The 16,554-nt window shown below is 33.8% G+C and overlaps 1 protein-coding gene across 1 annotated transcript; it reads right to left on the minus strand.

Moving 5' to 3' along the window:
- Positions 1 to 3,775: 3,775 nt before the first annotated feature.
- Positions 3,776 to 4,579, minus strand: LOC123664286 (protein ALP1-like). The gene has a single exon (XM_045598877.1). The coding sequence runs from the start codon at positions 4,577 to 4,579 to the stop codon at positions 3,776 to 3,778; it is 804 nt and encodes a 267-aa protein (XP_045454833.1).
- Positions 4,580 to 16,554: the final 11,975 nt, after the last annotated feature.

Genomic DNA, 16,554 nt, shown 5'->3' on the forward strand with positions numbered 1-16,554 from the left:
AAACACAAAAGTTCAGAAATAAACAAATGAAAAAAAAAAAACAAGAAAAATTGGTAACTTGAAAATTGCTTATGATAGGTGCGTACTTTATTTGATATATTATTAGTAAGTTCTTCTTCTTGTATAATGTCCATTTCCAAACACGATTTTAAGTTTAGAAATATGTCAGTCACGTAATAAATAATATTGTCAGTTTTCAAACTTTTAGATTATGAAGTTGTGTAATTAATAGGTAATCCAATTAATACGAATATGATTGTAACGAATGAATTTAACAGTAAAACAAATACGCTAAAGCGATTTTAACCAATAGAAGTTGAAGTAGAAAAAAAATCACTAAAGCTTTTTAAAGTAGAACTCAGTTGATCAAACAACGAATTTCATTAGTTTACCTGTTGTTAATTTAATGTAAATATTTGTATAGTCTGTTAAGGTAGTTTGTAACACTACCCTGTTGAAAAATTCCAATAGGATCCCATCAAAAGCGACTACCCAATAAATATTTATTGGTTTCTAAGTGGCTTTTGTCGCTTTTGATGGAATCCTATTGGAATTTTTCAATAGGTTAGATGAATTGTTTGCAAAATTTTTACATGGCAACATCAAATTCATGTCACAGAGGTCATTGAACCATATGTTAATAGTTAATACTCTTTTATAAATATGTACCTAAAAACAGAAAGGAGAATGGGACTTTTGGGCCAAAATGTAATGAGTAGAGATATTGTTTAAAAAATTGGTCATATTTTTTTATTTTAAAATATAAAATATCAGCTCAATTCTGAATCTAGAAGCGGAGAAAATTGAGAAAGATAGTTTTCATCAAATTATTTGGGTATCGATTCAACTATAATCGATTACAGAATTAAAAAAAAAGGTTTGCACTAGTTAATTAATTCAAGATATTTAGATGCACAATTAAAGCTGTAAACAATAAAGTGCATTTAAATAAAGTTACATTAATATGGACAATATCAATTAATATCTGATAAACCAAAATGATTATCGATTTCATATCGATTTAAAATAAATCATATTTTTAATGACAGCTTTGAAAGCTGACTAACCAAGTGACTAACAATAATACTGTGTCCGTCACTCGTTTCATGTTTACTGTTTTCCGATGCATTCTGAGTCCATTCCTGATATTTATTTATGGTTTCAAGTGTATATCAATATTCGTAGTGAGTTTTCAAACAGTCTTCACTAAATATAACAAATATTAATGCTACAAGAACTTAGTGATCGCATTTTTTTATAGACATTGTAACATAACCTCACTTTTATAAAAAGTCTAATAACTCCACTCTCAGATAGCCAAAATATAGATAATTTTCAGCGAGGAAGCAATAAGCCTAAATGCATTAATTGATACCATTTTCATTTCATTACATTTTGGCCCAAGAATGTATGGAATCGTATCATTCTCCTTTGATACTTAAACCATAGATAAAGTAAAAAATATAGATAACGCACCTAGAACAGAAAAGTGAAGCCACTTTTTTAAAGATGTCTGAGTGAGTGAAGTGTTGACACTTTTTAAAAAAAGTCCCTAAAATTTTTATTAAACAATTAATTTAATATAGTTAAAATGGGTATGTGGAAATAAAAACCTGTTTATAGTTTTAAATATATTTACTCCTTTTTTCGATTCAAATTGTTACATAAATCTATTGTAGCCGTGTTTTGATTTATTTAATTATATAAATCTGTGTCAATGAAAACTTGCGTTTTTAAGTAATTGTAGATTCCTCTGAGGGGCAAGTTCCTGCTTTAAAGACGTCTAACTCTTTGCTGTAATAAATTGATTTTATTTTTACATTTTTTTTAAAATTAAGTTCCTGTTTTTTAAACTTTTCTCTTAGTTTATGTTTTCTAGGTGTATCAAAGATTGAATCTTGGTTAAGGACTGATTTAGACTCATCCGGTAGGTCCTAGAACAAAAAATATAACATTAAAATACGTAGTAGTAAGTAGCAGTATGTACTTGATGGTACTCTGCGAAGTCCACGTTTTGTACTGTACATGTCAGCTTTATCAAAATGGGTTGAACAAACCAACTAAATGAGGATGGCTGTCGTTGTAGTTCATTTCGGCTCAGTCGTAAAGCAGCTACCCATTCATCTCCTATTAAAATATTCGTTGGAAACCTAAAACCATGATATTTGGTAGTAAAATATGAGTAGTTAATTCACAAATTTAAACAGAAACAAACGAGTTAAAAATTCATATTTAACTTGACTTCAATTTAGGATAATTGTGTTTGCTCGCAAACGAAAAAAAAACCGACTTCAATTACATCGACGAGTAATACAACGTAGATCGACAAAAAAATAGTCAAGTAACAACGCATTATCAAAGATTACTCAAAAAGTAGTTATCAGATCTCGATGAAATTTAAATGTGACCACATGATAAACATCGGCTTTCGATTAAATTAAAAATCATTAAAATCGGTACACCTAATAAAAAGTTATTGCGGATTTTCAAGAAGTTCCCTCGATTTCTCTGGGATCCCATCATCAGATCCTGGTTTCCTTATCATGGTACTAAACTAGGAATATCTTCTTTCCAACAAAAAAAGAATTATTAAAATCGGTACATCCAGTAGAAAGTTATGCGGTATAATACAACGTAGGTCGACGAATAAAGCGTCAAGTAAAAACGCATTATTAGATATAGCTCGAAAAGTAGTTGTTAGATCTCAAATAAATTTAAATGGGACCAATTGGCACACAACACCTTTCGATTAAAAGAAAATTTGTCGAAATCGCTCCACCCAGTCAAAAGTTCTGATGTAAAATACATAAAAAAAAAAAAAAAAAATACAGTCGAATTGAGAACCTCCTCCTTTTTTGGAAGTCGGTTAAAAACATAAAAATCACACAATAAAAAAAAAACAATAATGTTGTCCACTTTCTACTTAATTATTTTTCTATGATTGCCTACAATTTACTTACCCGCATTTTGGGCTAATGGAAATAAAAATTACTGGTAACACTCCCTCGGTACGTCATTTCGGGACATCGAAATTATAAGTTCCAAATAACCTCAATATAATTTTGGAATAACAAGAAATATAAAGTTTTGTATGTACTTACGTGTGAAACGATATTTCTTCAGACTTTTTATTCACTTTGGTATTGTTTTTGCACCATTTAATTACATAAGAACGGCATTTTGAAGGCAAAGTTACTGTACGAGGCCCCGTGGATACTAAAGCCGCAATTATACTTAGCCCGCGCCGCGTGTCGCAACGCGTGGGTAAGCTATCGGTTACATACATTTAGTACTGGAGTGATTACATTAGTCCCGTCCCGCGTGTCGCAGAGCCTGCTGACGCCACGCAGACCGAGCGATTTCGATCGGCGTGGGGTCGGTGGTGGGGGTTCTGACGCGTCAGCCCAGTCGGGTCTAGTGTAATAACGCGTGGGCACGCGCAGACAGCCGAGTGGCGACGTAGAACAGTGGACGTGTGTTTAAAAATGTCAGACGAATTAATTGAAGTCGTTAGAAACTATGAAATAATTTACAATCAAAAACACAAAGATTATAAAGACCAACTAAAAAGAAATTCGGCGTGGGAGGAAATATCTTTAAAAATAAAACTACCAGGTATGTAACTGTATTGTTTTTATTTTTTTTAAGTAGGTACCGACGATATTATTATGATAATTGTTGCTACTTCAGAATTTTTTTCGAAAATAAAGTACATAGGTGTTTAGAGTCTCTTGGGATTATGATGATGATTATGATATGATGAATGAGACACACTCTAGTCTATTCTGCCTTGTCTGATCATATCCATTTGCCACGGTACTTGTCCTTCTGGAGAAACAAAGTACTCTTTAAATTTTTCTCTAACAGCAATAGCGTCTTGACGGTAATTTCTTCCGACAATTTCAATATTAGCGAGACCGTCTTGAGAACTTTGACTTTCATTAGAATTTAGATAATTTTCTTCAATTTCTTGCGATTTTTCGGTACGCAAATAGTTATGAAGGGCACATGCAGCTTGTACGATTATGTCTGCCATATCCGGTTGTACTTGCATAGGTCCTTGAAAAATGCGAAACCTTGCTCTTAAAATTCCGAAAGCATTTTCTACAGTTCTTCGAGCACGTGATAAACGGTAATTAAATACTTTATTAGAATCATTGTTTACAAGCTTTGCTTTACTGTAGGGCTTTAAAAGGTACGTTTTTAAAGGAAATGCTGCATCAGCCACAATAGTATACGGCATAGGTTCAGAATTTTGATATATTGGAGTATTCTGTGGAACATTCAGTTGGTTCCGTTCGAACATTTTCCCCATCACGGAATTTTCGTATACACCACCATCACTGTTACGGCCATACGCCCCTACATCTATCATAACAAATTTATATTGAGCATCAACTAAAGCAAGCAATACGATTGAATGATCTTTTTTATAGTTGTAATAGGTTGATCCAGCATTTATTGGGCATATTATGTTTACATGCTTGCCATCCAATGCGCCAAGACAATTAGGAAAATGCCAATATGTTTGGAAATCTTTTGCAATCTCTTTCCATCTCTCTTCTGAAGGTTGTGGCATTACAATGGGTGCTAGATTTTTCCAAATAGCTTCGCATACTTCCTTGACTATATTTCTCACTGTGGTAAAACCCATACGATAACTGAATGCCACTGAACGAAAGGAGTTACCAGTGGCCAAAAACCTGTGAACAAAAAAAATATATAATTAAACAACAGATATAGTAAAAAGAAAAAATATAAAGTCAAGTACCTAATATTAAAGTTAACATAATAATACATGTTAACAAATTGTCTACCAATATTTTAAGGGATGATAGTGTTGAGAAATATGAACAACTTTTCAAAGGATCATAGATCGCTAAAATGATTTTGTACTAAGGCACTAAGAACAACTAAATTTTAATTCCATATTTCGAACTATGTTCCATGGGAAATAGTTGTTTAATATAATAACACTATCAGCTCTTAAAGTAACGATTTTTGTTTCAGTTGGAGAATGCAAAGATAATTGGGCTAAATTACGCAACGCATACTGTAGTGCACTAAAACGACGAAAAACTAAATCTGGGCAAGCGGCAACGCAAGGGACTCCATGGAAATACGAAGATCAAATGGGTTTTTTACGTCCATACATGGAAATGAGAAACACTAAGACTAATTTGATACCGCCATCATCTCCGTCGACATCTGCAGAGACCATCACATCGGAATTACCTGCAGAAAGTCCTGAAGTTCCTGAAAGTCCGTCTGATTTCAGAAGTGATTCACAACAAAGCAACTTAAGTTCATATTCTCAAAGGAGCCCATCTTTGAAGAGAAAACCTGATTTAGCCGACATTTACGATATGATGAAGACACAGCATAGTCTGAGGCAACAAAAACAACAGTCAAAACTGGACTTGGATGAAACAGACATGTTTTTCTTAAGTATGAGCAAAGCAGTCAAAGCACTACCGAAATTAGACCAAACAAAAATTAAATTAGATTTACATATGGCTATTTCTCAGGCTGAAATTCGTAACATTGAAATGGAACGTGTAGTAAAGACACCGCTTAGAATAGTTTCTCAAACGGTAGTTCCGCCAAGTAACCAGCCTCTCCCAGAGCCATCCAGAGTCTACTACTATCATAATTCACCTACAGAAATAAAGGAGTTTTCACCTGAATCTCAGTCCATACTCGATCCTGAGGCTCAAAATTCAAATTCTACCGGAGAAGAAAACTTGTCCACTTATTACAGCGGTGTAACTTTTGATTGAGCACCGTACTTGAATGATTAATATAATAGTTTCGTACTTGTTAAAATTAAAATTGTTGATTTTTAATACAAAATAAAAATTACCTCAAACAAACTGCTAGCCTTTCTTTTGTTCCAATGGGTCGGCGAAGTCTGGTATGAATCTTTTTAATATCTTGTTCAATTAAAGAATGTATGTAATTGAATTGTTGTTTTGTCATCCTGAAGTACTGTTGAAATTTAATTTCATCGCTTTTTAGTTCTTGCACCAACAAATGATATTCACTTCGGCTTCCTCTTGAAGTATTTATTGGATGTACCCAATATCTCCTTTTCTTTCTTTCCTTTTTGAGTAAGCTTAACATGAGCAGGTATGCTACATTTTCTTCAAAATCCGTATCCGAGTCTGAAAAAAACATTGTAGACGTTTACTCCAAAGGCCTCCACTGTACTGACTGAGACGAATTTTCGTCAGGGCGCGTGGCGACACGACACGTAAATGTAATAACCCGCCGTTGCGTCAGGCAGCGTGGCGACACGCGGCGCGGGCTAAGTATAATTGCGGCGTAACGAAAATGAGCGTAGTTTGATGCATATGTGTGCGTGAGCGCGTGTGTTTACTTGAAGGTGCCGAGTTTTGTGGCTTCAGTAACAACAAAGGCCGCGCATTATCTACTTTTTTTACTTGATCTATGACTTAAACAACGCTATACAAGAATCTTTAGGTCTGACTGCCGGAGGCCATCGTCGACTTGATATTTATTGTGAAATCATTAAACATGGGGGTTCAATTTGCAGAACTCGGTTTAGGTCAACAGATATATAATGTTTTGGATACTCTAGAAAACGAGTAGATAGCTACATATCGTCGTCAGAATTGTATTTAATCTTACTTTTGACTATTTTAGGCTTTGTAGTTTGTGGTGTTTCTAATACTGATTTTGTCCCCGATGTTTCGAATACAGATTTTAGTCGCCTTCGATGTTTGACATAATTTAGCCTAGACGTAGGAGTAAGACTTATAGAACATTTTTTGTATTTGTAGGTGGTAAATAAGCAATATAGTGGGTTTAATATTGTTCTTATTAATACTTAATTATGTTGGTTACATTAAAAAAAAAAATGAAGTAAAACTTCTTTATCCAAGCTTGACTTGGGGAGTAAGCTGGTGAATGCGTGACGAGAGCGTTACGAAAAGTGTGATCGGGTGAGGCGAACGGAGCAAGTTCCAGGTAGGTGTGAGCACACATTGTCTCTCTCTCCTTCTCTCATAGCCAGTTACGTTTCGTTTATCATCTAAGACATGCCTATTGGGCAGGCCTATTGCTAAAGAAGTTTTTCTTCAGTCCTGTGGTCTATAAAGCACAGTCGTTTTTTTTATTTCTTTTTTTTTTATAAATTAATGATCAAAATATCGGATTAAGCAATATTTGTAGTTTCGTATATATGTATATACATATTTCTTAATTGGAAATTAAGGATTATATAAGGATTACATAAGATTTTATACTGTTGTGCCTTAAGGTATCAAAGGAGCAATATTTACAAAATACAACAGCTCTCATCTTTTTTTATTATTTTGTGTATGTAAGTGGTAAGTAAAAAAAAGTGTTATAATATTGAATTATTTAGACTCAAAAATTAATTTGAATATTTTAATATCTTTGAATTAGCGAGAAATCTTAGCAGACGACCTAGTAAAAAAACTACGTAACAAACGAGCTTAAATGCCTACAAGGTATTGAACGTAAATTTAAATAGTAGACTTTTAAATAAGCTTTAACGTTTGTAGATATCTTTGTGCGTGATTTTTTTTAACCGACTTCAAAAAAAGAGGAGGTTACTCAATTCGACCGTAATTTTTTTTTGTATGGTCGGGGATAACTTCCTCATTTTGATAATTCTTTTTTTGTTGGAAAGGAAATATCCCTGGTGTGGTACCATGACAAGAAAACCAGGATCTGATGATGGGATCCCAGAGAAATCGAGGGAAGGGGAGTGGTTTTTACTGGGTGTACCGATTTTGAAAATTTTTAATTTTATCGAAATCTATCGCGTCTTCGGTGCGACAAAGCCAGTACTGCGGTCACCAACCCGCCTGCCCAGCGTGGTGACTATGGGCAAAACACATGAGTTCACGTTATTTTTGGCGTAAACTTGTGGAGGCCTATGTCCAGCAGTGGACTGTATAGGCTGTGATGATGATGATGATGATGATGAATTTTATCGAAAGCCGATGTTTATCACGTGGTCACATTAAAATTTCATAGAGATCTGATAACAACTTTTGGAGTAATCTTTGATAATGCGTATTTATTTGACTATTTTCGTCTACCTACGTTGTATTACTTGTCGATATAATTGAACTCGGTTTTATTTCGTTTGCCTGCAAACACAATTATGTTAGAGAAACATTGTTTCAAAATTAAACATGTGAAATCAAGAACTGCTATCAATTTAATATTTTTTCCAAGTTCTAATCGTATGTGAAATTTATCAAATTATTAATATCAATATTATCACATTAATCAAATTTAATTGTGTTCAAAATTAATTATATTAATCTTAACTCGCTAAGTGATTTAATGCTTTATTTTTTGGTAGATTAACATTTTATCATACAAGAATAACGTGATAAGAATATCGGGATAAAAGTTGTGATCCATCAATTATCACACCCGATTTACTAGCTATTGTCACAATAGTATGTTTGCAAGAAAATCGACCAGTAGAGTAGGTGGGATGCTTAATCCACCGATTCTCATAAACATTAATTTTGAATAAGTACGAAAAAGGAAAACGGTCTGGGGATTTGAGACTGAAAATTTGTTCCGTTTGATTATTATATTGCGATGATTTTGTGTTAGGCGTTAGAAGACTGATGACGATTCTTTGCATATCAAGATGGTCTTTGTTTTAAATTACAGACAATTTTAATAACAGCATGAAGTGCAAATTCGGGCAATAATTTAAGAACAATGGGAAATCATAATTCTTAATAATAATAGAGGTAACTACCATTTGAGGCCAGCTCGAACACCTACATTTATTTCGCCCACATCCTCCTCGTCATAAACATAAAATTTTGCGGCGACAGTTTGCCCTATAAACTCGAGTGAACTGGCACGCAATAACAAATAGTATTTTTTTTTCATAAATTGACACTAACAAATTTTTATTTTGATAGTTTTCAAATATCTTTCGGTATACATATCGTGTAAAATTTTTTGTTATTTTTTAAGTGTACAGTGAATATTACCAATGTCATCTACACTCATATTCGTTGGGTTGCCGGAGGACTCGAAAAGCTCAATAACAAAGTAAGTAGAAAACTGGGAGATAATTTTTGTTAAGAGCATGTCTGTCATGTGTCTTTCTTTTACATAATAATAGCTGACCTGGCGAACATACCTTCATTGGTGTTAAACCTGTCATCATCATTATCATTACAGCCTATACAGTCCACTGCTGGACATAGGCCTCCACAAGTTTACGCCAAAAATAACGTGAACTCATGTGTTTTGCCCATAGTCACCACGCTGGGCAGGCGGGTTAAACCTGTGCTTAGATTTATTTTCGCCCGATTTCGCCCGCCTTTATTTTGTGTAAACTCCTAAAACACTTATTTATGCTGTGCTGTAGTTTGTAAACAATGTGTTATTGTCGTTAAGTTGATCAGGATTAATACTATATCAATCTATGTAGCTATTTCATTATCGCATTTTGTGATCGCGTGATAAATTTTTTAGCTTAGAATTTTAACCTAGAATGGGTATATACTAAATTATTTTTAAAAGATTGGTGATAGTTACGATTACTTGTTTGTGATACAATACCCACTCTGGTGTAGTGTGTGCGTGTGCCATGTACGTGTTTAAACACCGGCGGTTTGCGGGTTCGATTCCCGCGCGGGATGAATAGGTATTTGTATTTGTTTGGATGTCTGTCCTTGTGGGTTTCTCCATCGTACTCGGAGAGTAGGTTAAGCTGTCGGTCCCGGTCGTTATTATACACATCTGATAGTGATTGTCACTCATAGTAAGGAATATATCCGCCAACCCGTTGTGGAGCAGCGTGGTGGAGAATGGGGCCTATACTCAAGAGTGAGATGTTACAGGCTAAGTCGTATCGTATCGTATCGATACAAATGTTACCCACTGTCAGCTTACACAACAGTAATGTAATAATAGATATACATTGCTTTGTTATAAGCTCACAGGCGGCTTTTTAACATTAACAGTCATTATTAAATAATATTCAATCAATTGCATAAGCAAAAAAACCACCTTTAAAAAAATAATATACCTAAATTTTTCTAAAAGCCATTTTGCTTATTGGTCAACATCGCATAAAAATCCGTTCAAAAAATTTTGAGTTTATCGAGAACTGACAAATAGACAGACAGACAGTCACAGCAAAGGAAATAACATTTTATAATACGAGTACGTACTAATGTATAGATTTATTGTCTGATATCATATTATAAAGGTTCACCTCACTTTTTAACCGAATTTCAAAAAAGAAGGGGGATTTCAAATACATTGATTTTTTTAAATGTATTTTTACCTCAGAACTATTTTGCCTGCTCGATAGACCGATTTCGATGACTTTTTTTATCGAAAAGTGGCTCATTTTATGTGGTCCCATTTAAATTTAATTGAGATCTGACAAGTACTTTTCAAGTTACTTATATCTAATAATGCGTTAAATACGCACTTGACTATTTTTTCATCGATCACGTTGTTACTATACCGTATAACTTTTCACTGAGTATACAGATTTTGATGATTCTTATTTTAATCATAAGCTGATGCTTATCTTGTGGTCCCATTTAACTCTCTCGTTATCGAGATCTGACGAATACTTTTTGCGTAATGTTTGATAACGCGTATTTACTTAACTATTTTTTCGTCTACTTACGTTGTATCACTTGTCGATGTACCTAATTGAAGTCGGTTTTTTTTTCGTTTGCGAGTAAACACAATTATATTATATATTTTGTAATCTTCAAATTTAAAGCCAGAAATGTTCAGTTAACAATTATGAATAATATTTCCCACAGCTGGCCTAGGCCTCTTTCTCCATGTAGGATAAGGATAGGAGCTTAATCCACCACGTTGCTCCACTGTGGGTTGGTGGATATATATTTGCGGTTGTATGTTTCTTAATATTATATTAACGTCAAAGTATTAAATTGTAATATCTACTCAAGGTCAAGTGTAAATATTTTATTAACATTTGTAACATACTACTTCAGAAGCCGTAATGTTGTAAATTTGCTCCTAATGCTCGTAGAACAACGTTAAGGCAATGTGACAACGTGGGGTTACCCTAACTTTGTTTTGGCATTAAGGTCATTGTAATTGTAATTTATAGACATGTATTATGTTTTTTTACCATTTGTGTCACACAAAAAGCCTTTGTCGCACTTTAGTGCCAGTGTGCACAGGCCCTAAGAGTTACAGTAGTAATTTGGATGACAAAATCTATTATATATGGCGTCAGGCTATTCTAACGTCAGTTTATACGATGCTGACTTTAATTGAGGGTGTAGGCTGCACCGGATTTATATATTGTGTGTTAGTAGGCGGTTGTCGTTTCACCTTGACTATACTTTAATAGGAACAGCACCTTTACTACATGATCTAATTTGTTATTGTTAAATCAAGTGTGTATGATGTAATGTAATGGTGAGTTTGTTAACAATCAGTTATGGTTTGAAATGAGTGAAATATACGCGTACGTAAATGCGCAACAAAGTTAAAGATACATTATTGTTACTATATGACACAAATTTCAATAACACTTAAAACATTTGGTTGATGCCATGTTTATTTAGACATCGGAAAATATTATAGAGAACAAGAGAGTCCAACCAAAATATTTTTAAGCAATATATTTTGTTTATATTTTAATTTAAACGACACAAATTATACAAATAAAAATAGCGAAAAAGAACTCTGTTTCGCATTAAATCACATTAGCCTATTGCAGTCTACAGGTGGACATAGAGCTCTTCGTGTTTACACTAGATGATTCGGTTTTTAGTAAATCTTATTGAGGCTTCGACATAATGCAACTTGCCATTATATAATATCAAGGATGTTATGTAATTACTTTGATGATATTACATGTAAACTAGGTATATTAAAGTATTTTATAACGCACATTAAGTTCTAAAACGCATAACTATACTAATAATTATGTCGTTCTAGATTGGTATGCATGCTAAGCTTGCGTTTAGTGGTAATATATTTTGATCCATTGCATCACAGGGATTAGCTGTAACAATAGAATTATACTTTTTGGATTACTCCATATAGGTTTGTTATCTATGCGGCTTAGTGCTGTATTAACTAAGAATTTCGATTGTAATAAAATGTAATTTTTAAGGAATATTAAAACTTTATAGAATTAGCAAGTTGAAGTGGCAGTGGGCTGGTCATCTGTGTCGCAGGACCGATGGCCGTTGGAGTAGACGGGTCCTAGAGTGGAGACCGCGTCTTGGCAAACGCAGTGTGGGACGTCCTCCGGCCCGTTGGACCGACGATCTACGTAAGATTGCCGGTGTAGGCTGGATGAGGATTGCGGAAGACCGGGATGTGTGGCGCGAACTTGGGGAGGCCTATGTCCAGCAGTGGACTGCGATAGGCTGAAGTGATTAAAACTTTAAACAGTTTTTAATGTATTTTGATGCAAATTTGTTTTTGTTGAACTCAAAAAAGTGAAAACGAGGTTTGAAATGTTGTTTATCTTAAAATAAATTAACTATTGTAAAGTTAATCAACATGCATTAATAATTACATAATAGGATTATTGAGAGCTCGGACATAAAAGGAGCGTAACTGGATAATTTTCTATGAAGCCTTGCAGCTATGCATCGGAACTCGGAGGGCTGAGAGCAAACAATACAGATTGCGCTGTCTGGAACCTAAATTAAAAATCACTGCTGTAACTAGCAGTTACAACTGTGTTATAAATAACTATCTTATATAATAATTCAATTTATTATTTATTTATATTTAACTAACAAAAGTACGGTCACTCGGGGTAACTTTGATTGACAAGGGTAACTTTGACAGTCAAATCGCAAAATTATTTTTTATTTTTTATGTGGTCCACATTTCGTGCGTAAAATAAAATTAAATGTATAAAATGTGTTCACTTAACAAACTTCTTAGATGGACTCTCGGAAAAAAAAGAAGCTGTCCTACGAAGTTACTGTCAAAAACTTTGCTAAAAGTTCCTCGCGCAATTATTGTATTTTTTTTCTAGTGGTAAACTTTTAAGACAAATCGAAAATTTTACTACTATCTTAAAATCTCACCTGTATCAAAGTTATCCAAAAAGGGATTATAACTTTTACACACAACAAAATTGCCAGTTTTTGATACATATTAAGATTTTTATAGACGTTAAATAACTTGAGACTATGAAAACTAACCTGCAGCCTGTAATATCCCACTACTGGGCATAGACCTCTTTCCCAATGTAGGAGAAGGATCAGAGCTTAATCCACCATGTTGCTCCAATGTGGGTTGACGGATATATTCCTTACTATGAGTAACGATTGCTATCAGGTGTACATGATAACAACCGGGACCGACGGCTTAACGTGCTCTCCGAGGCACGGTGGGGAGCCCCACAAGGACTGCACAAACACCCAGACCACGGCAACACCTATATGGCCAATACAAATATTCGTCATATGCGGGGATCGAACCCGCACCGCCAGCGCAACAGGTACAATCAATAGCTGTGACCATTGCGCCAACGCGGCGCAAAACCAACCTGAGAGCACATATTAAATTAACTCTTGTCTCATATTTAACATTGTCAAAGTTAGCTAAAAAATATAGTAATAATCTGTCAAAGTTACCCCGATTGACTGTATATAAACTGAACATTTTTATTGTACGGCAAAAGATAAACAAGAAAAAATTAAAAGACAAATTTGACAATTTTTGGGTAAAGAGCACGCAGTACCTACATACCTTCATTATATAACTACCTATATATAAAATTATATCTAAACATATACATAAATACGTTTATAAACATAGATTGACAGTCATTACTTACTTAAAACATTGTACGACAAAAATAATTTGTTTTCATATGCGGTTCTTTAGGTGTATGCGGCAGTCAATATTAATATTTTACTTTATTGGCCTCTTTTAGGGCTAAGAAAAAATAGTATTAGACGGCCATGCAGAAGCACATTGCCAGAGGAGCTCGTATATTTAGACAAAGTAAAATTTTAAAACGGCTAGAATTTTTGAAGTTGCCTTCTTTTGGCGCGTTAGGAAAAAAATATGAGGGTAAATTTTTTCAATACGCGCGCACACCATCACAAAAAATCGACACTCTGAAGTTAGCTAGTCAACGAAGCAGAAGTTAGCAACTTGGAGTTAGCTAGCCAATAAAGTATAACTTCTTACGTGCGTACATAACTACACACATACTTTTTTTCTGTGGAATTTAATCTATAACACCTACAGAACACTCCATTAGAAGGAACACAGTTTAGAGTCGAACATCCTATATAGATACCAAAATTAAATGTATTAATTATCTCGCAATCTTGTTATGTTCACGATTTCGATCACAAATAGAATAGCGCTACAAAAGATTCAATAAGTTGAAGTATGAAAACACGATAGACTAGTTCTTCGACAGTTTATACAATATACATATAGATACATTAACAAACATAAATTAAACTTTATCATAGAGTAAATATCTCACAAAGGCTTATGTCGACATTAAAACTATTCATTAGTGCTTAAATATCCATAGATATATCATACGTGTGGAGTGATTGAAAGCTCGCTTATGATAGTCACGCACGCCGCCACGCGGCGCCGGAGACAATAGCGACGCGCCCTCACGGAAGCTGCGCTATTACATGCTCCGCTGCTCGTCTGCTTCTCTGGTAATTTAAACGCAGTATAAGGACTGCTCTAGACGTTTCAATGTCACATTTTTTAGACTAAAATGTATAAATAGCTAAATTTAAAAATTTACAACAACAAACAAAAAAGGTATTTTGGAAAAGACTGATCTCTCCAACTGTTCAATGGATTTTTATCAAAATAGCGTTTTCATTTGAAATTGGCCCATGTGTACGAGAGTTATGATACGACAGACAAAAATAGGTGTCAAATTTATAATCATCCCTGTTTTTGCGTAAGGTGTTAAAAATATTATAATTCATGTCAGTACGTCAAGTAAAACCTACCACAATCCCATTACACGTGGAATTATTTTTTACATCAAGTGTAAAGTCTTTGATAAGGTGCAATAACTTAGAAACCTGGTTTTTGCACAGGTGTGATGTCCCACTGACATCCCTGTGTCGTATATGGTGTCGACATAGACCACTTTACTATTTATTGACATATCTCGGTCAATCCATTTAGTAGCTTTGCTTGTATTTCTTAACGTGTTTTTATCTACTTGAAATGCGCATGTGGGGAATTAAGGATTTATAAAATGGAGGAATCATTTCGTTATTTTCAATATCATTCGTCTTTGTAAACTTTCTTTTGCTGGGAAATCGATAGCTATTTTATGAAGATATAAACGCATCCATTTTCTTCTAGATAGATGACGTTTGTTTTTTATAGTAGATTTATTGGTCGTTATCATACAGAAGGTGTAGTTGAACTCACTCTAAACAAGGATATAATCAAATTCCAATTCAAATTAGTTTCACTTTATTAAAAAAGCTTTCCAAGTAATTTTGAATGGTCATATTTATAAATTACTTTTGTCCTAATTGTAGTTACCACGGCAATGTGATTTATCTCAACGAAAGCTAGAAAGGAATTTTACACATGGTTTATGCACATAGATAATCTATAATATAAAAATGAGTCGCTGAATGTGTTGCTAAGCGCAAAACTCGAGAACGGTTGGACCGATTTCGCTAATTCTTTTTTTAACATATTCCTTGAAGTACGAGGATGGTTGTTACGGAGAGAAAAATTCTAAAAAAATAATAATAATAAAATTAAAGAATCGACTGTTAGGCGATACGAAGTTCGCCGGGTCAGCTAGTAATAATTAATTATGACCAACGCACATTAGACGACGCTTATTTGTCTGTTGTCTGAATTTTGTCTGTTTGTAAATTATTATTAGATGGCAACAAAACTGTTTACTTCCTAATGGAAAGTAATGTATTTTTAATTTTTTTATCAAGAATTTATCGAATAGATAGCTCTACTGGCTGTACTCGTATTGTTCTCGTACGTCGTGGGTTGAAGTATCGTGATTGTTCATTCCCTCCATCTAAGTTACGTTATCTCTTAATTAGTGGTCTCGATAGAGAGCAATATAAAAAGATAGTGTCAATTAGGTAGTTGCACTGAGGGGTTTGTTTTCATCAGAGAATTCGTGAGATGTGCCTATCGTAAATTAAGGAGTATTTTATTGCTTACTATCTTTCGAGCGTTTGTTAGGGCATTGTTGATTAATTTCTAAGATACGACAATATTTTTGGCCAATAACCAATTATTTCTAGTTAAAGATTATTATCAATAAAACATAATGAATTCGACATAAATTAAAACTAATAAAAGAAAAAGGTTGATTTCTACTTCATCTTTCATCTATAGTTCTATACATCTAAATATCTAAACATTTAGGTACGAGTATACATTTATATCTATCTATATATCTATCGATACAAATAAATAAAATTAGAGTGTCTGTTTTTAATTTTATAATAACCACTTTTTACTAAATGCATATGGATGTATACACGGTACATATATCAATATAACATTTTT

This window comes from Melitaea cinxia, chromosome 21 (assembly GCF_905220565.1).
Source record: "Melitaea cinxia chromosome 21, ilMelCinx1.1, whole genome shotgun sequence".
NCBI classification, from domain to species: Eukaryota; Metazoa; Arthropoda; class Insecta; order Lepidoptera; family Nymphalidae; genus Melitaea; species Melitaea cinxia.

Coding starts and splice junctions, on each gene's coding strand:
- LOC123664286 (XM_045598877.1), bottom strand. CDS start 4,579: ATGCCACAACCTTCAGAAGAGAGATGGAAAGAGATTGCAAAAGATTTC.